Below are 27,857 nucleotides of genomic sequence, written 5' to 3' on the forward strand. Positions count from 1 at the left end.
GCGCATCTTCACTGGTCTCGCGATTTGATTACGATTATCCTGTCCATGATTTGATTTGATTCAGCGATGATTCACGATTACTGTGCAAGTACGCAAAGTTAAAAACTTTTTATCCCAAAATTCAAAATACAAAAAAAAGTTGTCATAAAAATTCTGTTTTTCTCCAGTGGCAGAGGGATGGTGGGATCAGAGCTAGAGGGATGGTGGGATCAGAGCTAGAGGGATGGTGGGATCAAAGCTAGAGGGATGGTGGGATCAGATGTATGGTGGGATCAGGGGTAGAGAGATGGTGGGATCAGGGGTAGAGAGATGGTGGGATCAGAGGCGGGGGCATGGTGGGATCAGAGGCGGGGGCATGGTGGGATCAGAGGCAGGGGCATGGTGGGATCAGAGGCAGGGGCATGGTGGGATCAGAGGCAGGGGGATGGTGGGATCAGGGGCAGAGGGATGGTGGGATCAAAGCTAGAGGGATTGTGGGATCAAAGCTAGAGGGATGGTGGGATCAAAGCTAGAGGGATGGTGGGATCAAAGCTAGAGGGATGGTGGGATCAAAGCTAGAGGGATGGTGGGATAAAAGCTAGAGGGATGGTGGGATCAAAGCTAGAGGGAAGGTGGGATCAGATGTATGGTGGGATCAGGGGTAGAGAGATGGTGGGATCAGGGGTAGAGAGATGGTGGGATCAGAGGCGGGGGCATGGTGGGATCAGAGGCGGGGGCATGGTGGGATCAGAGGCGGGGGGATGGTGGGATCAGAGGCGGAGGGATGGTGGGATCAGAGGCGGAGGGATGGTGGGATCAGAGGCAGAGGGATGGTGGGATCAGAGGCAGAGGGATGGTGGGATCAGGGGCAGAGGGATGGTGGGATCAGAGGCAGAGGAATGGTGGGATCAGAGGCAGAGGGATGGTGGGATCAGGGGCAGAGGGATGGTGGGATCAGAGGTATGGGGGATCAGAGGCAGAGGGTTGGTGAGATCAGTGGCAGAGGGATAGATGGGATCAGGAAGAGGGGTAATTGTAGTAGAGGGATAGGATCAGTGACACTGGCACTCACCTGCTCTGTGTCAGTCGATTTCCCCTCCTCCATGCTGCTCAGTGTGTTTTCTCCTTCCGGTGCCTCCAGTAAAGCCTCTCCTGATGTCGGGTCTCCTCAAACTCATCCCCCCTGCACTGTACTGGCTGTTAGCTTATCAGCTGACTTTCTGCTTCATTGAAGGGGAGGGGGCTTTATCCACCATGCAGGCTCTGTCCCTGTGTTTCTCCCAGGGAGGCAGAGCACCGCGCGGAGCAACAGATGATGTCATCAGAGATCGATTTGACCGAATCTCAGCATCGTGAACTTCTGAATCACAATGTATCAATGCTGCGATTATATTCAACACCCCTAGTAATCAACAGGGTTACCAGAACTAGTGTCCCCATTGGAAAATTTCCCCTCTGTTCCTTTTATAGTAACCACTTAAAATTTGTGATTTTCTTTCACTTTACCTGTCGGTGATATCAGTCACTATGACAAATAGAGAGGGTGAAGGTCCCTAAAGGGGGTACAGCCAGGAATAAAAACTGACAGGTGTACTAATCCCTCCCAAGTCTTTCCAAAGCTAAACATTTTTTTTGCCTTCAGTTATACTTTAAACCAAACCTGTTTCTAAGATCTTTTACGGATTGTTTGATTTTATCTTGAACATACCGCTACTCGTATATGTAGGCCAAACTCAGCATATGCATTTCTGTAGCCTTTAGTCTGCTAACTCAAGATGCAAGAGCAGGGGCTATGTTTTATCTGTCTTTGGTTGAGTAACTTTTGAAGCAGAATGAATACATATAAAATAGTTGTGCCCAAAGAAACACTTGAAGAATTGTAGCCACAGGCTGGACATCCACACTACACAATTACAATAAATTTAAATCTGCAACTTGGTTTTAAGGCACGCTACGAATTAAAGTCAAATGCAGAAAAGCAATGCCCTTTTACGCAAGAGCCAAACTGAGCATATGGTGAAAAAAATATTTAAGCAGAGGTTACCCTGAAAAATACGTAAGCAGAGGTTAGCTTGAGAAAACCACATGTCAAAATAATTCTTATGCTGCGTACACATGGTCGGATTTTCTGACGGGAAATGTTGGATGTGAGCTTGTTGGCTGAAAGTCTGACCATGTGTATGCTCCATCAAACATTTGTTGTCAGACTTTCCACCAACAAATGTTGGCTAGCAGGTTCTCAAATTTTCCGCCAACAAAACTTTGTTGTCCGGATTTCCGATTGTGTGTACACAAGTCTGTGGTACAAAAGTTCACCCATGCTTGGAATCAAGCAGAAGGAGCTAGCTAATGAACTTGCTTTTTCTCGGCTCGTCGTACATCTTGTACATCACCACGTTCCCACATTCATAATTGTTGGCATTTGTGTGACCATGTTCTATGCGCTGACTACTGGCTGTGGCTTAAAGGGACACAGAGTCCCAGGGTTTAGCAGTAAGTGGCGCAAAGGTTCAGGAATAATTTCAACAAAGTTCCCAGGAGCTCAACAGTAATTCCACAAACTGTCATCTGATTGTGGTTTTCTCAATCACAGTGAAATAAATACCTTCTTTCTGAGATCGGTAGTGGCAACCAAGCAAGTCATCTTCCTCTAGATGGTGGGTGGGGCTAGCAGGACTGTGATTGTCTTTAGTAGTGGCTAATGACAGTCCTCTTCCTCCTGGAAACAGGGAATGCTCCCCCCAGCAGAACTGCGCCCAATCATCTTCCCCATCACAAAAGCTGACGATCACAGCTACAGCAAACTTAGAGAACCAAACAATGTTTCCCATCTTTTACAATGTGTGGAGGCACAGTGCCTTCCCCCTCAGTGAACGGCATGGGGAAATCTGAAATTGGAATGCATTAGTGTCTCACTGACACTTCCCTGCACTGCTCTGCTGATGGGGAGGGAGTCGAGTGCTGGAAAAAGAGACTATAGGGCAGCACAGTGATGTAGTGGTTAGCACTTTAACCTAGCAGCAAAAAGGGTCACTGGTACGAATCCTGACCATGACACCATCTGCCTGAAGTTTGCATGTTCTCCCTGTGCTTGCGTGGATTTGCTCTGGGGATTTTCTCCCACACTCTAAAGACATGCTGGTAAGTTAATTGTCTCCCGTCTAAATTGCCCTAGTCAAGCGTGTCGCGACCCTACGTGGTAAGACAGCACTATAACAAGATACCTCTCAACTCAACTCAACCACAGGCAGGGGTTGCCTACCCCTGCTCTAGCATGAGCAATGGTAAATCTACAACAAGAGTCCTGCAAGCTTACAGCATGAAAATTCAGCAACGGTGACCCCTGTGGTGGGGTGATTATTGCACAACATAACTGAAGCAGAACTTGCCTCAGCCTTGCAGAATGTTTGCAAATAAAGTTGATCTGGACTTTCTGCAATTGTGCAATAAACCTGTGAAGCCTGGCAAATCTAGCAATAGCTTAGCAAGTCATTTTTAGCAGCACAATTGCTTGCTATCTGGGCTCTTGAAGACTCCTGGGATGTATGACATTTGCCTAGGCCTGGAAACCAAGGAAGAAAAAAAGTAAAACAAGTAAATATGATATCCTTTCCTATCTATTTACTAATGCAAGCAAGGATTGACCACTTCGCGCCCAGGCTATAGCCAAAAGACGGCTACAGCGCGGATGCTAACCTCTTCGCGCCACCGTGGGCGCGCATCGGGGAAGTTCTGTGTTGGCCGTGTCCCTTGGACACAGCCAATCACAGATCGTGCTAAATTGCCAATCACAGCGGCCATTTAGCACTCGATAGGTGTGTCCAATGAGAGGTGATCTCATATGTAAACATATGAAATCATCTCTCATCACCGGCTCTCCCTCCTCACACAGAGACAGCGTGTGAGAAGGGAGAGCTTCTGTGCTGCAGCTGCAGCCTCAGTGAGAAGTAAGTAAGCACTCACACAGTGAAACACACACACACACACACAGTGAAACACACACACACATGCCCACCTGTCCCCAGTGCCATATGTGCCCAGTGCAACCTATCAGTGTCATCTGTCCCCAGTACCACCTGTCCCCAGTGCCACCTGTCAGTGTCACATGTCATCAGTGCCAAGTATCAGTGCAATCTGTCATCAGTGTCAGGTGTCATCAGTGCCACGTATGAGTGCCATCTGTCTCTGTCATCAGTGGCACGTATAAGTGTCATCTGTCATCAGTGCCACGTATTAGTGCCATCTGTCATCAGTGCCACATATTAATTCCATCTGTCATCAGTGCCACATCAGTGTCACGTGTCATCAGTGCCACGTATTAGTGCCATCTGCCATCAGTGCCACGTCAGTGTCACGTGTCATTGTCCTGGTGCTCCAGGGCCTTCAAAAGTGTAATAGGTAATCAACAAGTTAGATGTGTAATTTATGCTCCCAGAACACGTGATGGTGCTCCCTGCATGTTGGGCCTCTCTAAGTGGCTAGGCTGTGAAAAAGTCCCACACATCTGGTATTGTAGTACTCAGGAGGAGTAGCAGAATGTATTTTGGGACATTATTTGTGGTATACACATTTCATGTGAGAGAAATAACCTATTACGATGACAAATTTGTGGGGAAAAAAAACATAAAAAAATATTCATATTGCAAAGAATTGTGGGAAAAAATGACAACACCAAAAACCTCACCATGTCTCTTACTAAATACCTTGTAATGTCTACTTTCCAAAAAGGTGTCATTTGGGGGGTATTTGTACTTTCCTGGCTTGTTCAGGTCGCAAGAAATGAGATAGGCCACCAGTACATCAGGTGTGATAAATTGTTTATGATTTGCACCACAGCTTGTGGACTCTCTAACTTTCACAAAGGCCAAATAATATTTACTAATTTGGGTTATTTGTACCAAAGATATGTAGCAGTATAAATTGTGGCCAAAATTTATGAAAAAAAAAAAAAATTTTCAAAATTGTATCACAGAAACAAAGAAAAATTTGTTTTTTTTTCAAAACTTTCGTTCTTTTTTCATTTATAGCGCAAAAAATAAAAAAACCAGCGGTGATCAAATACCACCAAATGAAAGCGCTATTTGTATGAAAAAAATGACAAAATAATTTGGGCACAGTGTTACATGAGTAATTGTCATTCAAAGTGTGAGAGCACTGAAAGCTGAAAATTGGTCTGGGCAGGAGGAGGGTTTAAGTGCCCAGTAGGCAATTGGTTAAAAATAGTAAATGTCGATTGAGATAGTGAAGTTGAGATTTAAAAGGGACAGAAGAAAGAAAAAAATATTTCCACTGCAGGGTAAAGCACTTATAGCCATTCTATAATAACAGCCTATATATTCTACTCTAACATTGATCATGACCACAAGCATGGTTATATATTTTACTGCAGTCAAGCCATCAGACGTTTCCAAATCAGTGGTCTTGCTATCAGACAAGTTTTTTTGGTTGGATATTCAACAGAGAAAAATTAGTTTTTAGTATAGATTGCAAATGGTTGACCTGACAGCAGAGATGAACAGCAGTATTTTTTTTAAATAATCACAGCTAATAATTGCACCGATACGGAATGTCTAGTGTGTACTCGGCATTAGTCTGCTATTTCAAATATTCTAACCATTGATGGATGAACAGTTGGCCGAAAGCAATCTATAAACTTAAACTTCTTCCATGATTACATGGATTCCTTTTCCTGCTTTTTACTAACTGATCATTATATCATCCCCTCTGTCAGATAAAAAGCTGTATCCTAGTGCCTGTGCTTTATAAAAAAAAAAGCAGATTTCTACCTGTTTTAACAGTGTCTTCCAGCAATCACATGACTCCAGGCTCTCTGCTCTTCCTATGTGATATCTCCAGTGAGCAGGGTCGAGATTCCCCTGCTGACATCAGCCGGGAGAGGGGAGGAGAGGATCTGAGAGCCTGGAGTCATGTGATCACTGGAAGGCACTGTTAAAACAGGTAGAAAGCAGTTTTTTTTTTTATAAAGCACAGGCAATAGGACTTGGCTTTTTATGTGACAGAGGGAATGATATAAAGATGAGATTGTTTTGAAGCAGCAGACAGAGGAGCAGAGCGGCACTAGTGAGAGCTAACAGGCATGTAGGGGAGGGGGAAGGAGGACATAGAGAGAGCTGCAGGTAACATATGACAGAGACACGTACACTGGCCGCGGTGTCAGAGCTCAGCAGCCCTGATATATTGTGGTCAGTGTATAGAGGGGAGGGTAGAAACTGGCAGGATAAGCCAGGTATTTCAGGTGATATAGGGGACCAAATTACACAGCACAAGCACTGTGCTGTGTAACATGTTTTAAGGGAACAGGATCCCTTTTTTGGGGGGTTAGCAAATGCTTTAAACTGCTTTTTAGAGTAAAGTCAATCTAAACAACAAGAAATTAATACGTGATCTCAAAATTCACCAACAGTTTGTCCTGTGAGCAAAATATCTGGGATGAAAGCTAATAGCCTGCTCAGAATAGAGGACATTATAGAGTGCAAGGATCTGAACTGTTTGCAAAATGTTCCTGCAATAAATATATTGTATGTTGATTTATTTATTTAATAATTTTTGTATGGTGTTTAATTTAAAAATGTGGTTTTTTTTTCCCAGGCAAGGTTACTGGATTGACCATTGCTGTGGTTATCCTGGCCATCACATTACTTGGTCTTGTAGTCGTGTTTCTTATCTGTAGAAAACGGTTGATGGAATATTATGAGGCAGTATGAGAAAATAATTGGAGAAACGCTCAGTTGCCATTAAAAATGATGTTATATTAAAATGACCGTGTGTAAAAACAAGAGAACTGACTGCTAAACATCTGGCACAAAGGCAAATGAAAAGGAAAAATCACTACTGTTATCTCATCAAGAGGTCACACAAATCTGCAACAAAACAGTATGAAGTGGAATCAGAGGATGCGCTTGTATCTGAGTTTTTGGGTGATGCTTTATGCTGCGTACACACGAGCGGACTTTTCGACAGACTAGGTCCGACAGACTTCTGGTGGAGTTCCGAAGGACTTTCCGAACGAATGGACTTTGCCACACACAAACATACCAAAGTCCAAAGGATTCAAATGACATACGACCAGACTAGAATAAGTAAGTTCATAGCCAGTAGCCAATAGCTGCCCTAGCGTCGGTTTTTGTCCGTCGGACTAGCATACAGAAGAATGGATTTTTCGACTGGACTCGAGTAGGTCGGAAAGATTTGAAACATGTTTTAAATCTAAAGTCTGTCAGATTTTTCGACAGCAAAAGTCAGATGAAGCCCACACACAATCAAATTGTCCAGCCGATTCCTTCCATCGGACCTAGTCTGTTGAGAAGTCCGCTCATGTGTACGCGGCATTAGAGAGCAAAAGTGACCACTATGCTTTAATATGTGTACAGATTACAAAAATCACTTCAGTTCTGTGAATATAAAGTAGGAAATACACAATGTGAATGAAATTATATATATATATATATATATATATATATATGTGTGTGTGTGTGTATATATTACATAGCAATAATATTACGCCTGATCCAGGTTTTGTATACAAAGTTCCCCACTGGGCTGGTCTGGGCAGTGTTCCCTATTGAAGGTATGTGTTTTAAAGCTCAGAGCCGGTGCAAGGATTCTTTTCTATTTAGGCGAAGGTGCATTTTGCCCCAAGCGTCCTCCCCCACCGTCCTCCCACCACCCCCTCCACAAGGCCAGCCCTGGAGACATTTTCTAACATTTTTTTACATGTTTTAAAAACCAAACATTTTAGGCCTGAAGATTACTTAAAACCCCCAAAATATTATTTTTAGTAATTTGAAAACAGATACCCTAGGGAATAAAATGTTGGTAGTTCTATTTTTTTATGTTACATGACATTAGGGCAACTGTTTATGAAAGGCAACATTTCAGTAAAAAATACATTAAAACCCCTTTCACACTGGCAGCCACGGCTGCTAGCCCTAAAGCACCACTTGTTTTAGCGCTGCTTTAGTTCTGTTTTGGCAGTGCTGTTCGGCCACTAGCAGGGCAGGTTTTACCCAGAAAAAAAAAAAAAACTCACATTTTGCAGCGCTTTCAAATTGCTTTTAAGGAGCTTGGGAATTCATTGCAAGGGGCAGGGCATTTTGGGAGCGCTAAGTACAGCGCTTCCAACCCACCCAAAGATGCTGCTTTCAGGACTTTTTATAACATCCCTCAAAGCGCACCGCACCAGTTTGAAAGGACACAGTGCAATGAACGGGAGGCAGTTTTCAGGCGTTTTGCAGAGGTTATTTCTAGCGCTAAAGTGCCTGAAATCTGCCCCAGTGTGAAAGTAGTCTGAAGTTAATTTCTGGACACATATATGCAATTTATTAATTAATTTTTTTGGTACGATATAAAGGATGAGGTTGTGCCGAGTAAATAGATACCCATGTAAACCCTTAAAATTGCGTGCACCGGCAACATCCTACAGGTCATCAGTTTATAGTTACGCAGGAACACTGGTGCTAAAATTATTGTTCTCACTCTGGTATGTACGCTGATATATAGCATATGCAGGACAATCACTGTTTTCATACATAGGTGCCCCAACGTACACAAATTTTTTAGGTGGGGGGCGCTAATAAAAAAAAAAAATTTTTTTTTTCATATGTCTCTTCGCTTAAAACATTTTTGATATAATTCTTATCTATTTTTTACATAACTTCTATTGCTATCACATAGGGGACCAATAGCCCCCTAAGTGATAGTATATATGCGACAGGTTATCTTTATGAAGACACCCAGGTCTCTAGATCCTGGATGTTTTCTCTCTAATACACTGGAGCTGATAGAACACAGACCGTGCATGTTGCTGGAGATTGAGATTTTACGCCCCGCTCATCCTGGCACCCTATGGTAGCACCGGCTCTGTTAAAGCTAGCTTTTTAGGGTTTGGGACCTGGTGGGGATTTTCTAATAGAACGTAGGCCTCATGAACACTGGACATTTTTGTAGCTGCTTTGAGAGGAGCGTCAGGTGTGTGTTTTTTTTCCTGCCTCTAAAGTCCCCGGCATGTTAGCCTATGAGTCCATGCACATGCTTTTTTGTTTGAGAGTTTGAGCGTTTTTAGAAGTTACAAGAATTTTAGAAGCTTGTTACAACCATTGTACAGTCCCAGGCATTTTTCTTTAGCCAATAGAAAGTACTAGGGGGAGAAGAGCTGCTGTTTGAGCAGAAAACGCGCAACAAAACACTCGTAAAAAACGCTTGTTGCGCATTTCCAGGTGTTCCCATCGAGGTCTATGGTGGCAATCTGCCTCTAATCTGCCAAAAAGAAACGCATATACTTTTTTGAGCGACGGGCGACAGAACACTCAGATGTGAAGAAGGGCCATTGAAATTAATGGGATTTGGCTTGTTGAGCATTTTAGCGCTACAAGCTTCAAGCGGAAAATTGCTCAGGTGTTAACGGCATCTTGCATTTGTGTACATGACTTCACTATGGGGTAGATCTTCATAATCTGTGTGTTAAAATAAAACTTTCCTAATATAAAGGCTCCCAATGGTGACCCTTGCATTTCAATACTTTCCGAGTCACTGACCCCAAACAAGTGCATATAAGTCAGAGCTAAGTCAGAAATTCATATCTGATTACTTGCTCTAGGTTAGTGACTCAAAGCATTGAAGCAAAACTGGAACTGGGGCATTATTTACCAGCACCATGGATGCCCTGGTAAATTGGAGAGTGTTTTGGGTGGTTGGTTTGATGCCCCAGTAGACCTGATTATAGAAAGGATATTTGGGGTAGAACGCTGTTGGCTACTTAATGCTAGATATTACTATCTGACTTTGGAGTGTACAATAATAATGCTCTATTGGCACTGTCATTTCTATTTTCAGCCACTAGGTGGGGTTGTACATTCTCTTTAGTAAGCTCAATGCAGTTGGAAGCTGTGATTGCCTATTTCTTTTTTTTTTTTTTTTTTTTTGTACATTACAAATTTGCATTCTTTTTTAAGTGTTTATGTAACATGTATGCTTGAATGTGATCAAATAAAACTTTCTTCTGATTTAGGAAAAAACTAAAACAAAGTATAGCATAGGATTTATGTGATAGACCGGAAGATTGTACACATAATAAATATCCAGCCAAAGGAAGAACAAAAGGGGATAGCAAACAAACAACACTTGACAGCTGGTCAGGAGCATACAAATCAGAGAGCAGGACTGGATGCGGCTCCAAGGCAAAAGACCCAAATAATTGTGAAAGGGAATCATACAAGAAAAAGCTCTGGACAAACAGTAGCGGAGTTCCACCCATTTAAAAGTCAGCAGCTACAAAAAGTGTAGCTGCTGACTTTTAATAGTTGGACACTCACCTGTCCCACGGTCCAGCAATGTGGGTGCAGGAAGCCTCGCTCCTCTCCCCCTCCTCTCTGCAGCGCCGGCATTGTAAATGTGGGCACCCGGCTGTGAAGCTGCCACAACTGGGCATGCACTGCGCTGTGAATGGCCAGGCAATCTTCTGGGACCTGTGACGTGTCCCAGAAGACTGCAGGGAGGGAGGGGGACAGGTGATCTTCCTTTCGGTGCTGCAGAGCCCAGGGAGGAAGTGGGAACTGGACGCCTCTAAAAAGAGGGTGTCCACTCCCCCCCCCCCCAAAAAAATGACACGCCAAGTGTGGTCGCCATCACTTAAAGCAAAGTTCAATTTTTGGGTGCTACTCCTCTTTTTAATACTTTTTGAAACTGTGTTCAGATATTCAATTGTGTTAAACTATGAAACCAAAAACATTTTAAAAAGCTAAAGTATAATTGTATTATATATTATGTATAGTATACGTTAAAATTACATGGGGCTTATGTGCAAGCAAAGTAGTACTTATGTCAAAATCAGTATTCAGTCAAAAACTGTATATTTTTTGGTGCTGCTTTTCTTTTTATAAAATGTGATAATAAAAATATTATTGTGAATTGGTTCTGTCTATAATTTCATTGATGTATCTATGCATTGGATTAAACATTTAGTTTCAGAACTTTTTCATTTAAAAATGGCATCATATTCACAAGCCAGTACAGCTACCTTTACCTTTGTTTTATTTTTAATACTCTTTTATATATATAAACTTAAAGTGATTGTAAAGGTTTGTGTTTCTTTTTGTAAATAATAAACATTATACTTACCTACTCTGTGCAAGGGGTTTGCATAGGGCGGTCCCGATCCTCCTCCTCTAGCCTACCAGTGCTGCCTATTAGTGCCTACTAATGCCACCTATTAGTGCCAACCAGTGCCGCCTAACAGTGCCCACCAGTGCCGCCTAACAGTGCCCATCAGTGCCACCTATCAGTGTCAAATATCAGTGTCACCTATTAGTGCCCATAAGTGCGGCATATTAGTGCCTCCTCATCAGTGCCACCTAATCAGTGCCAGTAAGTGCCTCCTCATCAATGCCCACCAGTTCAGTGTATCAGGGCCCATCAGTGTCGCCTCATCAGCGCACATGAGTGAAGGTGAAAAATTACTTAGTTACAAAATGTACTGACAGAAAAAAAATGAAAAACATTTTTTTCGAAATGTTTGGTCTTTTTTTTTTTATGTAAAAAAAAAAAAATAAAAAAAAAAAAAAAACAGCAGTGATTAAATACCCCCAAAAGAAAGCTCTATTTGTGTGAAGAAAATGATAAAACATTTGTTTGGGTACAGTGTAGCATGACCACGGAATTGTCATTCAAAGTCTGACAACGCTGAAAGCTGAAAAATGGATTGGGCAGGAAGGAGCTGAAAGTGCCCTGTAGGCAAGTAGTTAAGGAGTCTCATGTCCAGAGCCCCAAACCCAGACCTCATGTACTATGCAGCTGTCTGGTAGGGAGACAATTTTTTTTCTTCCCATGCATGGACGGTAAACATTACTCATGACAACTCGAATCGCTTATGACATGTCCCTCCGTCCAGGGCACCCTTGCACTAACTTTCAGAGCAGTACTGCCTAGTGCCCATTTTTACAGTATCGTCACCCGGCTGTCCGAATATTTTACACGGTCTCCTGGTATGCTAGAATCTACTTCTCACATTTATATGCTATACAACCGTGTATCAGCAGCCCGATAAATGTGTTCGCCAGACAACTACAAACACAATGAAATCCTCCGCTATTCAAAATTAAAACGTGGCTTCTTTATATCTGTTACCTCTGAAAGTTGAAAGGTCAACAGACACACAGGACCATCAGGAATACTGGTTGCACTCCAGCCACATGGACAATTGCATATGTGGCAGCCATTTTTAAACACAGTGTTAGCCTGCAAACTCATACACACAGCATACACTTTAAGTTTGTATTAAATGGGACCTATAGAGGATTTAAATATTAAATATTCCCTTATTTAAGTTTCTATTATAAAGTAATTTGTTGTATCTACTGCACTGTTTTATTGTTTATTTCTCCACAAAGTCGAAATTAAAATGTTTTAATAAAGTTACACATTATCAACCAGCCCCAAAACAATATATTTATTTGTCATTTCAGCCGAGCATTCTACAAGAGGTGACATGTCTAAACATTATAGTGTTAACTTTTATTTTCATTTGACAATAGTACGCTTTGCTCCACCCTACCACTTATACATATGCAGTGCATGGTTTAAAGGTTGCCAGGTGAACTTCCTCTACAAGACCGATAACAATGTCTTCCACTCTCCCAGCTGCAAGACGCTCATTGTATTATTTATTAAGTTGTTTTATTTTCCTGAATGTATGCTTTCCTATTCTGGGGCAGTCTACTGCGGAGAAGAAACTTAAACTTGTGATTGTGGTGAGTGATCTGCATTACAGATGTTTGTAGAGGAACAGATGTTAATTGTGCTTTTCTACGTTTACTATTTGTAGGTAACTTTCAGTACATAGCATAATGCATTTCTTACTGTTCAAGTTTCCACAAAGTATGTTCATAGACGCTTTACTTTTGTGAATGTTTCAGGATTTTCGGGTTTCGTGTACTGTAAGATGTGTTGATGTTTGGGATATGCGTACTCTAGCTGTTTCCTGTTATGGTCAACTTCAGATGCCTGAGACACATGTTTGAGGGTCTGCGCTACGACTGCTGTTTATAATAATGATCCGTTTCCTGCTTTCCTGGATGCTTTATTGCCCTGTGATCTAGGGGCTCGTTTACACCAAAATGTGGTGCAGAAAAAACGTGTTCTGTGTGCATTTCTCGCACCGTGCTCAAAACGCACAGGGTGAGCGATCTGTCGCAGATGTCAATATACTCCTAACATAATGTCAATACTTCCATCTCACACATTCTTGGATCAGACTCAAAGGTAGCTGGGGTTGCAGTAATATCCAGTTGGAAACTGGAACAATCATAAATCTCAACGTTCATATTTGTCAGTGTTCTTCGAGAATCGAAGAGCAGTCAGATTACATTCCATCAGTTGAATACTTACTGAACTAGTTCAGCAGGTTTGCTAATCTGATAGAACACCTGCAGTCAGAAGGCAGCTGAGGACATCTTACTACATCCAGCTACGCCTTGAATTTCACAGTCATTTTAACCACATCAGCCCCTTAAGATTTTCCTGCTTAATGACAAGGCCTTTTTTTTAAAAACACGGCACTGCGTCGCTTTAATGTGACAATAGCGCGATCTTTGTATTAAATGGGACCCATAGAGGATTTAAATATTAAATATTCCCTCCCAATTAATAGACCTATCTACAATGACAAAAATATAGCCTACAATTAACCACTTACAGACCGGACCATTTTGCTGGTCAAAGACCAGACCACTTTTTGCGATTCGGCACTGCGTCGCTTTAACTGACAATTGCGCGGTCGTGCGACGTGGCTCCCAAACAAAATTGACGTGCTTTTTTCCCCACAAATAGAGCTTTCTTTTGGTGGTATTTGATCACCCCTGCGTTTTTTTTTTTTGAGCTATAAACAAAATTAGAGCGACAATTTTGAAAAAAACACATTTTTTTGTTATAATAAATATCCCCCAAAAATATATAAAAAAAATTTTTTTCCCTCAGTTTAGGCCGATACGTATTCTTCTACATATTTTTGGTTAAAAAAAAATCGCAATAAGCAATTATTGATTGGTTTGCGCAAAAGTTATAGCATTTACAAAATAGGGATAGTTTTGGGGACATGCTTGGCCAGTCCATCACCTTTACTTTCAGCTCCTTTAGCAAGTCAGTTGTCATCTTGGAGGTGTGTTTGGGGTCGTTATCATGTTGGAATAATACCCTGCGGCCCAGTCTCCAAAGGGAGGGGATCATGCTCTGCTTCAGTATGTCACAGTACATGTTGGCATTCATGGTTGCCTCAATGAACTATAGCAGCACTCATTCAGCCCCATACCATGACACTTCCACCACCATGCTTGACTGAAGGCAAGACACACTTGTCTATGTACTCTTCAACTTGTTGCAGCCACACACGCTTGACACCATCTGAAGCAAATACGTTTATCATGGTCTCATTAGACCACAGGACATGGTTTCAATAGTCCGTGTCCTTAGTCTGCTTGTCTTCAGCAAACTGTTTGCGGGATTTCTTGTGCATTATCTTTAGAAGAGACTTCTTTCTGGGATGACAGCCATGCAGACCAATTTGATGCAGTGCGCATCGTATGATCTGAGCACTGACAGGCTGACCTTCCCACCACTTCAACCTCTGCAGCAATGCTGGCAGCTCTCACACATTTATTTCCCAAAGACAACCTCTGGATATGATGCTGAGCACGTCCACTTAACTTCTTTGGTCGACCATGGTGAGGCCTGTTCTGAGCGAAACCTGTCATGTTAAACCTCTGTATGGTCTTGGTCCCCGTGCTGCAGTTCAGTTTCAGGGTCTTGACAATCTTCTTATAGCCTAGGCCATCTTTATGTAGAGCAACAATTCTTTTTTTCAGATCCTCAGAGAATTCTTTGCCATGATGTGCTATGTTAAACTTCCAGGGACCAGTATGAAAGAGTGAGAGTGATAACACCAAATTTAACACACCTGCTCCCCATTTACACCTGAGACCTTGTACCACTAATGAGTCACATGACACCGGGGAGGAAAAATGGCTAATTGGGCCCAATTTGGACTTTTTCACTTAGGGGTGTATTCACTTCTGTTGCCAGCGGTTTAAACATTAATGGCTGTGTGTTGAGTTATTTTGAGGGGACAACAAATTTACACTGTTATACAAGCTGTACACTCACTACTTTACATTGTAGCAAAGTATAATTTCTTCAGTGTTGTCACATGAAAAGATATAATAATAAAATATTAACAAAAATGTGAGGGGTGTACTCACTTTTGTGAGATAATGTATATACGTTCACTTTATTGGTTAAATGACTGTGAAATTCAAGGCGAAGCTGGGTGTAGTAAGATGTCCACTGGCGTTTTATGACTGCAGGTGTTCTGTCAGACTAGCAAACCTGCACATGCGCAGTAAGTATTCAGCTAACGGAATGTCACTTTCGTTACCTAATCTGATGGGTCATCTATTCTGACGCAACACCAGCACAACACGTATCACCAATGTCATCCGAAAAGCTATTTTTATTGAAGAATGATCACATCACAAAAAGAAAAGTGCAACGTTTCGGAGCCGCGCAGGACCCCTTTTCAGGCATGTGACACCCCTAAACGCAGTGGTTTTACCTGCACAGGCATCGCATGGTATTGCAGTACCTTGAGATTCTGTGCAGTGTGTTAATAAAAAGTAGTGCATGTACTCATTTTCATGTGCTCCAGTACGATTTCAGCCCATTAAACGAACAGGCTGAAAATCACACTATACTGAATCGCACAAGAATGTGGACTACTGTGCAATTTAGGTGTGAATCCTAATAAATGCCATAGATAATAGATAAGGGTCACCTGGCTGTGGCTGGCTCAAACTAAAGCTGGCCTTATACTGATCCAAATTTGGCCAGGTCAGCAGGGACAAATTTCAATCAGTGTGTGGCCATCCCTGATCAATAGATTATGTGCAAGGGACATGCTGGAAAGCTTTTATCAATCAGTGACTGCAGCCATTGATCAATGTATACTGACAGAATGTAAAAAGCGGGCGCACCTTCAGAGCCCACTTTCTTGGAACGGCGGTCATCCAGCCCTGGTTAGGGGTTAAGATGCAGGTTAGCTGCATAGGTCAGGGTGTTAGGTAATAGGTGTACTTTCTCTTTAAATTATTTTCATTAGGCTTTAGGTGGTCCAATTGGAATCCAGGGAATATTCTGGAAGCCCCCTAGAAGGTGTTAAAAGGGGCTTCTGAGGGTCTCTACTTCCTCTTACAGCGGCAGACCTGAAGGAGAAGAAGCTGCATATCAGCAAGTGGATAGCTGCCTTCGCTTAGGGCCATTATCTCTTCCCCTATTCTGAGGTGCAGCAGCTATGAAGTATGGAAGAACTCGTTCAGGCTTTTGTGCAGAGAGCTGAGGGCCAGGGCGGGGAAGCATGGATCCGCCACTGCCTGGCACTGACTGACAGTGAAGTCGGCCAGCATGGTGTGGTAGGAGCGGAGGAGGTTCAGGCCCAGCAAGTCCAGCCCTCCCCTTTAAGGAGGTTGAGGCGGAGCTTGCCACCAGAGCTTTCTGCCAAGGGATGTGAAGAAGAGACCCCGGGCAGTAGGAGAAGAGCGGGGTGGCATGGGGGCGGTGCCCATGAGTCGGCCAGGACAGAAGAGACAGACTAGCTCTCAGTCACCTGCCAGGAGAAGAGGCAGAAGACACACAGCACCACGAGGGTAACGGTTGGATAGGACAGCGCTGCCTGCGCCTGCTAACAGAACTCAAGCGGCGGGTACCTCACAGCAGTCAGCTCTTCAGAGTGACCCGGTCCCGGGTGCACTTTTTCACAGTCTACAGCCAAGCATCAGTATCCCAGCTGCGGAGGCATCATCAGCTGGGCAGGGTAAGGTGCAAAATAAATTTACTGTGAGTGAATATACCTAACTAAAATAAAATAAAGATAGGATATGTGGCGCATAAAAAAAAGTATATGAATATAATTACCTAAATAGTGGGTTGACCTAAAATTCCTATAACCTCCTTAATAATAAAAGATGCTCCATACAAATTAGTGAATGTAACACCAAACATAAAGTGTCCATGAAATCCAATGTTAGAAACAAGTCTCTAATGAGAAATAAACAAAATTAAACAATCCGATTAATGGTGTAAACTCAAAAAGGTTAATCCAGTTTAATGTTCTTCCACCACACCGCTGTGCTCGTGCCTCCACTCCCCTTGTCCAAACACACTCACCAAAATAGATTTGCCTCCCACTCTCGTGTTTGGCTTAATGCGCATTCATCCACTCCTGGATATGATACCAAATGCTCTTGTAAGATTTCCGTCAAGTGTAACACACTGTCCTAGGTGTCATACATCAGTTTGCCCCACAAATAATAGTGTAACAACGTCTCACACCACTTTATTAAAACAGCACTCCAAATATTACACTCACGTGTGTCAAATAGCAAACCGCGCCAAATTCAATCTTGTCACAGCAAACCAAACATTAGTGATACAATCAGGATCGGTCACGGCGGGCCCAGGTTGTGCGATAGATTCTCAACGCTCTCACCCACTCCTTGTCCCCGTGATGCACAAGGTGGTGCAGTAGATTGCATTCCTCCGTCTGATATCCCGGTCAATAGATTGCCAGGAAGCCACGCCCAGACATGTTTCGTCATAGGAGACTTTTTCAATGGGATTCACTACAAATGACATTATGGTATACCTGTCAGCTCTTTCTCTGGCTCTCTCCTATTCTTCCTCCTTCTCTATCTATTTTCCACTCTGGGTCTGCTAGCTCTTTTTCTAAAGCACCTACTGTCACAGCTCCTGTGTCATTTAGTCAGCTGGGCAGTTAATTTAATTTGCTCCACACATGCACACTCCTGTTGAAGCTGTTAATATGTCAGTACCTGAATCATGTTTGAAAGGAGTTATGCCATGTGAGATTTCTCCTTTGGGGTATCATCTCCCTTTATAAGTTAAAGAAAAAACCTGGTGGGGGGAATTTGTGGACGTGTTATCCCTTCTTCCCGCTTCCAAGGATTTTGTTTTTAAATCAGACAAGAAAGGGGATCAGGAGGAGGATAGGCGCAGAGCGGTACCTCGCTCTTTCAATAATTGGTTACAATAGTTTTTTATTTTTGCAAGTGTATTGGTGGAGAAGCGACCTGACTTGAGTGGGTGTTTGTTTCAACACCTGGATCACATGCTGGAGGCTTACAAGAGTTTTGGCGGCTTGGGCTGGCATGCCTACGATGAGTAGTTTCGCCAGAAACTGGCGGTCCACCCATCTTTACGTTGGGGGATGAAGGACGTGGGCCTATGGCTTAATTTGATTCTGCCTCAGAGAGCACCGGCTATGCGTCAGAACCCTGTGAACCCGGTTACTTTGGTTAACTCTGCGTATCGCAGGGGTTGTTGTTTTTCCTTTAATGAGAGTCAGTGTCGTTTTAATACCTCATGTAAATACAGGCATGAGTACTCTTTTTATTCAGGGCTCCATCCTGTGCTGAGATGCTTTAAGAAAACGGCTGGTGCTGGGGTCCCATCTCAGTGCGATATTTTTCCCAAAAGCCTGCACGCCAGTGAGGCTGGAAAACATGCGCCCTTGGCTGGATCTATACCCAAACAAGGAGAAGGCACATTTACTAATTGAGGGATTTTCAGTCGGTTTTCCTCTGCCTTCTTTTTCAGGCTCTGGGTGCTCTATCTTGGATAACCTGAAGTCAGTGGATCGGTTTCCTGAGGTATTAAAGGGAAAAAGTTTTTAAGGAGATCGCAGAAGGTCGCATAGCGGGTCCTTTTCAATTTCCCCCATTCAGGGATTTCCGCATTTCTCCGCTAGGGGTGGTACCCATGATGGAACCAAATTCGTTCCACCTAATACAGCATCTTTCCTTCCCGAAGGGTGGATCGCTGAATGACGAGATTGACGGGTCGCTGTGTTCAGTCGCCTATGCGACTTTTGAAGAAGCAATTGTAAAAATGAAAGCTTGTGGTCAAGGGGCCATGTTTGCTAAAGCTGATGTAAATTCAGCTTTTAGGCTTTTGCCAATCTCCCCCGGGGCTTTCAGTTCTCTTGGTTTTTATTTTGACGGGTTTTATTTTTTTGACAAATGTCTTCCTATGGGATGTTCTTTGTCCTGTACATATTTTGAAACTTTTTCTACGCTTATTCATTGGGTTATGTGTTTTGAGTCTGGTCAGGACTCTGTTGTACACTACCTGGATGATTTTTTTGTTTATCGGCCAAGCGAACTCTGACATTTGTTCTCGGCTTCTGCGTTTATTTTGCATCGTTGTGGAACATTTTGGGGTTCCTATGGCCGACAAGAAGACTTGTTATCCTGCAACTTACTCTGACCAACAAGAAGACTTGTTATCCCGCAACTTCCATGGAGTTTTTAGGTATTATGATTGATACCGAGGCGGAAGAGTTTAGTTTGCTGTAGGCTAAGGTGGACAAGATGAGGAGCCTTATTGCAGTTTTCCTACGGAGACATAAGGTATTGCTGAAGGAGATGCAGTCGCTATTGGGTCTCCTGGTGTTTGCTTGTAAAATAATGCTGGTAGGGAGGATTTTCTCTCGGCGCCTGTACCTGGCAACCTCAGGTTTGAAATCCAATTTCGCTCACATCCACTTGACAGCTTCCCTCAAGGATGACTTGATGGCGTGGGCTGACTTTTTAGCGTCGTTTAATAGACGGTCCTTTTTTCAGTCTGATTTTGTTTTTGCTCACGATTTTTGGTTGTTCATTGACGCGACAGGCTCCAAGGTTTTTCCGGCAATCTGGGGATTACATTGGACTTGGCCGGAGGCCTGGATTCGACAGAAGGCTACCAAGGACATCGTGCTTCTGGAACTTTTTCCAATTTTAGTGGCTGTGTCGCTTTGGGGAGAATCTTTTGCCAATTTTGGTTGGAACCAACAATAAAGGGGTCCTCTTCGCGGTCAATTGTCTTTCTTACAGCTCTCTCTTTGTGGTTAAGATTTTGCGTCATCTGTTTTTTTTTATGTTTGAAATTTAACATCTGGATTAAGGCTAAGTACACGCCCGGGATTTTGAAACCCATAGCTGACTCCCTTTACCGTTTCCAGATGCAGCGTTTTTGGCAATTGCTCCCGGGGGCAGACGCAGAAGGAATGCCATGCCCGGCTTACAGTCATTGTGTTCTCGGAGATTCCCCACTTTGCTTGGCTTCATAAAGTAATGGAGAAGATGAGGAAGAGGGTCAATTGGGCGATGGCTAAAAACATGCCACTTTTGGGAGGTTTTCCTATCGGCATGTGGATCATTAAGGGGGCATCCTGGGGTTTTAAAGGCAAGACGGAATCCACCTTTCGGATGTGGGTGCCCATATCTTCAATCTTGCGCTGCAAAGCAGCATTGAAATGGCCACGTATTTGGAGTAGGCCAGCCTGGTTCCACAACTCCGGCTGGTGGGGATGTATTTTCTTTGATTAAATAAAGGTTCAGTAGCCAGTGTTCTAAAAACTGGGCAAAGGTTTGCTGTATATATTTGTTTTCATTTGAATATTTGGATTAATATCTTTATATGTATGATTATATTAAATCAATAAAATTACCGCGGCTAAATACGGTATGTGTGTGTGTGTGTTTATTTAGTTACATGGTGGTATCCGGGCAATGTGTAGCCTGCTGTCCCAGAGGGTCCTGCTGTCAGAATACAATCCCCCAATAGGGTGGAGGGATTCCTCCATTCACCTTGTTTGTGTGGATGGAGGAATCGGTTCGTTTTTTCTGTTCAGCTCGCTGGCAAAACAAATGACCGGCTTCAGATGCTTCTACAAATGGCTATTTCCTTTGATCATGCTGCAGCCAGGTAGTTACCAGTACCCCCTCCCTTCTCCCTCCTCCATAAGCATTCACATGCCTATAGACTGCTTACACAGCGCCTATTTGCATGCAAAGTGTACTGTACTTGTTTACTTATTAGTAGAATAAATTAATTCTGGGAAATCCAGCATTTTGTTTACTCCATTTATAACATATTTTTCAGACTTTAAATGCTGGAGCATAAAAGCTGAATCTCAAAGTGTGACTGAAGGCAAAACTTGCTTTAGTTGTGAATAGAGCGAAGAGGAATAGAACAGCTGTCAGGTGCCCAAAAAAAAAAAAATTAACAGGAGTTGTAACTCTCCTGTACACTAAACCAAATGAAACAAAATGCTTTTAAAGCGGGAGTCCGCCGGGAGTTCCGCCGTTTTTTTTTTTTTTTTAAAGCCAGCAGCTACAAATACTGCAGCTGCTGACTTTTAAAATAAGGACACTTACCCGCCCGGCGCGCCCGCAATGTCGGCACCCGAAGCCGATCTCTCGATCGTCTCTCGAGTGCTGCCGCCGCCATCTTGGGTATGGGAATCAGGAAGTGGAGCCTTTCGGCTTAATTTCCCAGTTCCCTACTGCGCATGCGCGAGTCGTGCTGCGCAATAAGGATGGTCCCGCTGCCTCTGGGATCCGTGTGTTTCCCAGCAGGCAGCGGGGGACTTTCGGAAAGGGGCGTAATCTACGCCCCTTTCCGCAGATAGCTATGCCGGAAGTGGGTGCAGATACCTGTACTGTACAGGTACCTGCACCCCCTCCCCCCTGAAAGGTGCCAATTGTGGCGCCAGAGGGGGGGAGGATTCCAATGAGCGGAAGGTCCACTTTAGGGTGGACCTCCGCTTTAAGCTCAACTTTAATTATTAAAACAAATTATTTTTGAGAAATCAGACAAATTTTTTTCAATGTTCACTTCACTGTTTTTCTTCTGTTTTTGGTAAATGCTGGAGCTCCTGTACCTCTCCTTTTCCCTCTCACTTCCAATTGTTTGGCGTTAATAGTAGGGATGAGCCGAACACCCCTCCGGTTCGGTTCGCAGCAGAACATGCGAACAGGCAAAAAATTTGTTCGAACACGCAAACACTGTTAAAGTCTATGGGACACGAACATGAATAATCAAAAGTGCTAATTTTAAAGGCTTATATGCAAGGTATTGTCATAAAAAGTGTTTGGGTACCTGGGTCCTGCCCCAGGGGACATGTATCAATGCAAAAAAAGTTTTAAAAATTGCCTTTTTTTGGGAGCAGCGATTTTAATAATGCTTAAAGTGAAACAATGAAAGTGAAATATTGATTTAATTTTCGTACCTGGGGGGTGTCTATAGTATGCCTGTAAAGTGGCGCATGTTTCCCTTGTTTAGAACAGTCCAAGAGCAAAATGACATTTCTAAAGGAAAAAAAGTAATTTAAAAGCACTATAATGAAAGTGCTATAATGAATTGTCAGTCCCGGCAATACACATAAAAATCCACACAATTTTTTTTTTGGTTGGACTGGGTTGGAAAGGGCATGGTAATGGACTGTGGGAAAATCCCATGCCGCTTTTTTCAATGACTTTTATGTGTATTGCCTGGACCGACAATTTATTATAGCCTGCTGTACTTTTAAATTACTTTTTTTCCTTTAGAAATGTAATTTTGCTCTCGGACTGTTCTAAACACGGTAAAGATGCGCCACTTTACAGGCATACTATAGACACCCCCAGGTACGAAATTTAAAGGAATATTACACTTTTGTTGTTTCACTTTAAGCATTATTAAAATCACTGCTCCCGAAAAAACATTTTTAAAACTTTTTTTTGCATTGATACATGTGCCCTGGGGCAGGACCCAGGTCCCCACACACTTTTTATGACAATACCATGCATATAAGCCTTTAAAATTAGCACTTTTAAAGGGTGTTCCATGGCTTTCGATTTCGAATACCTATTTTGGCACATTTTGGGATAGACGGGTTGATAAGATTTTCAAAAACGGCTTAACGTCCACGTTGAGTAAAGAAATTGGACGGTAGTTAGCAACATTGGCTAGGTCCTTATTATCTTTCGGGATCAACCTGATATACACTTCCAATAAGCTGTTTAATGAGTTGAAAGCTTTAAGAAAGCCCAGAGCAAGAAGGTCAGAAAAGTGCTTATAATACTGGGCAGAGAATCCATTGGGCCTTGGGCTTTTACTCGGTTTTGTAGCCTTCAATGCCACTTCCCAGACTTCTAGAGACAGATGATCTTCCAGGTCCTGTACATCTTCACTGGTTAAAGGAGAGGGACTGTATCGACTTAAGAATTCTCAGATCAGTTTCACCCTATTGTTCCCTCTCATAGGATCTGGTTGGCCGGAGCGAAGATTGTACAGTTTACTGTAAAAACTATTCGTCATTTTTGGAGCGGGTGTTCCCAGAAGGTTCAGTCACATGGTGGACGGTAGAAACTAGTGTTCGGTTCTGCGTGGCCCTAGCCAAGAGTCTGCCCGGTTTGTTGCTTTGTTCACAAAACAACCGTTGCATCAATACATACCTTGTGCGTGCTCTTTTAAAGAGTTCTTCCAGTAAGAAAGCACAAGTCTTCTCCAGTTCCTGTGTTATTTGGATTGCCAGAAAGCGTTTATGTTGGGCTTCTAAGTTATGTATCTTGTCAGACAGTTCCTTTATCAAAGTTTGATGTTCCCCTTTCTTCTGTGCTGTGATGGAAAGTCCTCGTATAACACACTTATGTGCCTCCCACTGAGTCAGAGGAAAGACGTCAGGTGGGTTGTTATGGCAAAGGAATTCCTTAATATGTTGTCTGATATTGGCCAGATCCCTAGGGTCTGCAAGAAGGAATGCGTTCATTCTCCAGGTTTTAGAGGAGACTTACCTGTCAGGGAAGAGCAAAGTCACTGTGACTGGGTGGTGGTCCGAAAACACCATCTGCTCTATGGTAGCTTTGTGTAGATAAGAAAGGTCAAATTGGTGTATGAAGAGATAATCCAATCTTGAGTAGCGGTTGTGTGGTGAGGAGAAGAAAGTGTAGTCCCGCTCACTAGGGTTTAAGGTTCGGCATGTGTCATGAAGCGTAAAAGAGGCCAGTTGGCACTTGACTTGGCGTAGGGCCGAGAAAGGGAGAGAGGAGGTGCCTGAGGAGGTGTCAAGCAATGGAATCAGGGCCAAATTGAAGTCCCCCCAAGGATCAAGAGACCCGATTGAAAAGTCAGCGTCTCCTGGAAGAAGGGTACTTGCTTAGAATTGGGGCAATAAATATTCGCCAGAGTCACCAACCTATTCTTCCATGTCCCTTTCAAGAAAATATATCTGCCCTCTGGATCTAGCAACTGGTCAGTAATGATAAATGACAACGACCTAGAGAGCAAAATTGAGACTCCCTTCGTTTTGGATTCGGGGACAGGCTGCATGAAAGACCGTGGAAAAGCGACGGTTAAATAGTCGCGGGATGGCACCTAATTTAAAATGTGTCTCTTTCTGTTGGTATGCCTCTGCTAGAATGCTGCTACATTTTTCAGGCACGTTGAGGCCTTTAATGTTTAAAGAGTATACTTTGAGTGAGAGAGGAGCTGAGGAATTCTTAGTAGACAGCATATTGAAATATTTCTGTTGAGGATTGACAGAGAGGATCTGTGGTGATGTCTGAAAGGAAAGAAAGATGAGGAGAAAAGAAGGGAAAAAAACAGGTTTGTAAGTTAACCTAATCTATGTGCTCCGTCTACAGTGTGGAGGACGTGGCTAAAAGTCACCGGAGGTGGTGTCAGGCCTGCTAACCCACCTAAGAGGGAGGTTGGGGTACAATAAGGAGGGGGAGGAAATTTGGCCAGATTCAATAGGGGGACCTGCCTCTGTGGTAGGGAAGGGATCAAACACCGAAGGGCGAGCCTGGACATGTGCATCCAGTGCCTCCACAGTATAATCAGTGTAAAGAAGGGAGAATGCAATCAGAACTATGAGGACCACAGGGCCCTGGAGTAGTCCCATCTACTACTAGATGAGCCCTACTTCCAGAATTCCCCAGGTCTCAACTTATAGAGCCAAATAGGAGCTTCTACCTCAGCAACTTGGGGGGGGGGATACATAAGGTGTTCATTCTCCTGAGAGAATCAGCACCCACCTCAGGGCCCACCATTTCCATATGTAGGTCTCCAAGTCAGGTGGCCCTCCCCACAACCAGGTTCCACTTCCCATGTCCTCCCCGAGAGCTGAAAAAATAATGCAGTTTTTAGATGAACCTGACCATCAGAATTATCAAATAGGGAGATGGATTAAACAGATAACAAATAACAACATGCAGTACCCCAACATATATGAGTGAGTAACATATTGGCCTTTGTCCATCCAGAGCACTCTAGATGAAGAGTACCTCTGGATTGGAAAGGTAGGAGAATCCAACAGCCTCCATGACAAAACCAAGATTACTGGGTGCCCCTGATCCCAGAGGCCCCGTCGTTTCCTGAGAACAGCCTTCAAGAAAGCGATGGGATGTTTCCCTGGGGACACTGTGTCCCGTATGCATGCAAGAAGGGGGAAGGCACATTGTTAACAATCTGCTCCCTCAAACACGTAAATTTACACTGAGGACAGCATGTCCAGTGGTAATTTCAACATCTCAGCAGTAAGGCCCCTTTCGCACATGCGGACCGTATGTCCGTAATACAGACATACATGCATCCCTATGGGATAGCGGGTATCTGCTATCCCATAGGGACACCCAATATCGTCCATCTCCGCTATGGTCTGATTCTGCAGACGGAGGAAAATCCTATTTTTCTATCCGTCTGCAGAGCGGATCGGATGAACACGGACAGACGGTCCGTGTTCATCCGATCCCTCATAGAGGAGAGCGGAGATCTGACAGGGCGATCCCTGCACAGTGTGCTGGGACCGCCCTGTCATCCGCCGGCTCAGTGGGGATAAACGGAGCGATCCCCGCTGAGCAAGGGGATCATCACGGGGTGGATCATTCCGGATCCGTCCCTTGTGAAAGGGGCCTTAAAGTTTCTCTGCCCTTGCTGCATGCTAGTTTACCTATGCATTGGAAGAGCATCCGTGTACAGCAACCATTCACTACAATGCCCACTAACCCTCAGTGCACAAAATACACCATTATCCTCTGTATTACACATTGTTGAGCTCAGATGTAACATTTACCGCTGTTCAGCGAAAAAAGAAGTTGACTGGGTGAGAATGAGATAAAAATCCATAGGCTTTTAACCATCACTGTGTAATAAAGATAGTTCCCAAAGAACTAAAATCAACTTTGTTTTTATTTTTCCAGCACAACAGAGAACACTCTACCCTACTCTTAAAGTGCTTGTAAAGGCTTGTTTTTTTTCTATAGAAATAACAAACATGTTATACTTACCTGCTCTTTGTAATGGTTTTGCACAGGGCAGCCCCGATCCTCCTCTTCTTGGGTCCCTTTTCCGGTGCTCCTGGCCCCCCCACCTGTTGAGTGAACCCACAGCAAGCAGCTTGCTATGGGGGCACCCAAGCTGAGCCGAACTGCAGCTCTGTGTATCCATTCATACATGGAGCCATGGTTCGACCCCGCCCCCTCTCTCTCTTCATTAGCTAACTGACTTTGATTGACAGCAGCAGGCGCCAATGGTGCTGCTGCTGTGTCTCTGTCAATCAAGAGTGAGAGTCCTGGACGGCTGAGGCATTCGTGGACATCGCTGGATCGAGGTAAGTATTAGAGGGGCTGCTGCATGAAGGGTAGAATGCATGAAGATAAAAAAAAAAACTTCTGCCTTTTACAACCACTTTAACATTAGTTCACCTTTACCAAAAAAAAAAAAAACTTCCCGAAGCGTGGACAAAAAACTCCCAGATCTGGCATCATCCTATCATGCCTCGTTGCTAGGATTTTGCTTAGACACTAGCAGGTAATTCAAACCCTTTTGTGTGCATTCTTTCTCCCCTGTTACTGTAGTTCAGGGATACTGTGATGGAGGAGACAGTGGACTACACATGTGCAGGGGGTTGATAGCTCACTCCTATGTGGGTGTGGATGAGCAGTAACAGCTGGGATAGTTTTAAAAAGTCCTAGCAACAAGGCAGGATGGGATGATTTTTAGTTTATGTGGAGACTTGTGGAATGTCCTGTTCTCCTCCTAGAGCTGAGCAACCTCCACCAGTTATCAATTTCCTTTAAGCTAGAAAAGACCCCCCCAAAAAAAAAAGTTTTTTTTTTCATTTTTTTTTACCAATTTTTGGGGCAGGGATGTATGAAATCAGCAGGCTTGTGTGCATGATCAAAAGTGGGCCCTAGGCATCAAGAAGAACAACAATATGGCGTGCAAAGCGCATTGTGGTGAACAGTCGTCATGTCTTAAATTGCACTAAATATTGGCTTAAAGGGGGCGTTGTTAAAGAGAGTCTGAGATGACTTATATAGTGCAGAATGTGGTAATGTTAAATAGGGAATGCAGAGTGTATGGGGGTGAGTAGTATGTACAGGAGAGGAGTGTGTAATGTATGGTTTTGGGTAATATGTAAAGGAGAGGAATGCGGAGTGGATGGCGGGGGGGGGGGAAATGTACAGGAGAAGAGTGCAGAGTGTATGGCCGGGGGTAGTTAGTGCAGAGAGGAGGAAGAGGAGTGCAATACCACCTCTGATAATCTGTCAGCTACTGCTATACCACCTTAGTGGTGGGGCACTCTGAAGGATGTAAAGGGCACTCTGGGGGAACTAAAGGGGCATTCTGGAGGCACTAAAAGGGCACCCTGGAGGTTGTAAGGAGGGATGTAAGGGGGCACTCTAGCGGTACTAACTTACAGCCCCCTTACATCCTCCGGGGTGCCCCCTTAGTACCTCCTTACATCCTCTGGAGTGCACATTACATTCTCCTCCAGAGAGCCCCCTTACATCCTCCTCCAAAGTCCCCCCTTACATCCTCCTCCAGAGTGCCTCCTTACATCCCCCTCCAGAGTGCCCCCTTACATCCCCCTCCAGAGTGCCCCCTTACATCCCCCTCCAGAGTGCTAAGGGGGATAGTGGGATGGACAGGGGGATCGTGGGATGGACAGGGGGACAGGGAGACCGTGGGATGGACAGTGGGACAGGGAG

At 43.7% G+C, this 27,857-nt stretch overlaps 2 protein-coding genes across 6 annotated transcripts in view; both read left to right on the plus strand.

Moving 5' to 3' along the window:
- The window catches only part of LOC143996459 (prostatic acid phosphatase-like), a 162,345-nt gene extending 151,437 nt beyond the window's left edge, over window positions 1-10,908 (plus strand). Inside the window, exon 11 of the mRNA XM_077491513.1 lies at window positions 6,589-10,908. Coding sequence (XP_077347639.1) covers window positions 6,589-6,704 — 116 coding nt within the window. The 3' untranslated portion in view covers window positions 6,705-10,908. The remainder of the gene's footprint in view (window positions 1-6,588) is intronic.
- A 1,657-nt stretch (window positions 10,909-12,565) lies between these two features.
- Window positions 12,566-27,857, plus strand: part of LOC143996460 (prostatic acid phosphatase-like) — a 115,798-nt gene continuing 100,506 nt past the window's right edge. For 4 of the 5 annotated variants that reach the window (XM_077491518.1, XM_077491514.1, XM_077491516.1 and 1 more), the window contains exon 1: window positions 12,566-12,743. In XM_077491518.1, coding sequence (XP_077347644.1) covers window positions 12,615-12,743 — 129 coding nt within the window. In that variant the 5' untranslated portion in view covers window positions 12,566-12,614. The remainder of the gene's footprint in view (window positions 12,744-27,857) is intronic. The other variant, XM_077491515.1, reaches the window with a different exon arrangement.

The sequence above is a fragment of the Lithobates pipiens genome, unplaced genomic scaffold, assembly GCF_037356315.1.
Source record: "Lithobates pipiens isolate NorthernLeopardFrog02 unplaced genomic scaffold, aLitPip1_a1.2 Scaffold_19, whole genome shotgun sequence".
Taxonomy (NCBI): Eukaryota; Metazoa; Chordata; class Amphibia; order Anura; family Ranidae; genus Lithobates; species Lithobates pipiens.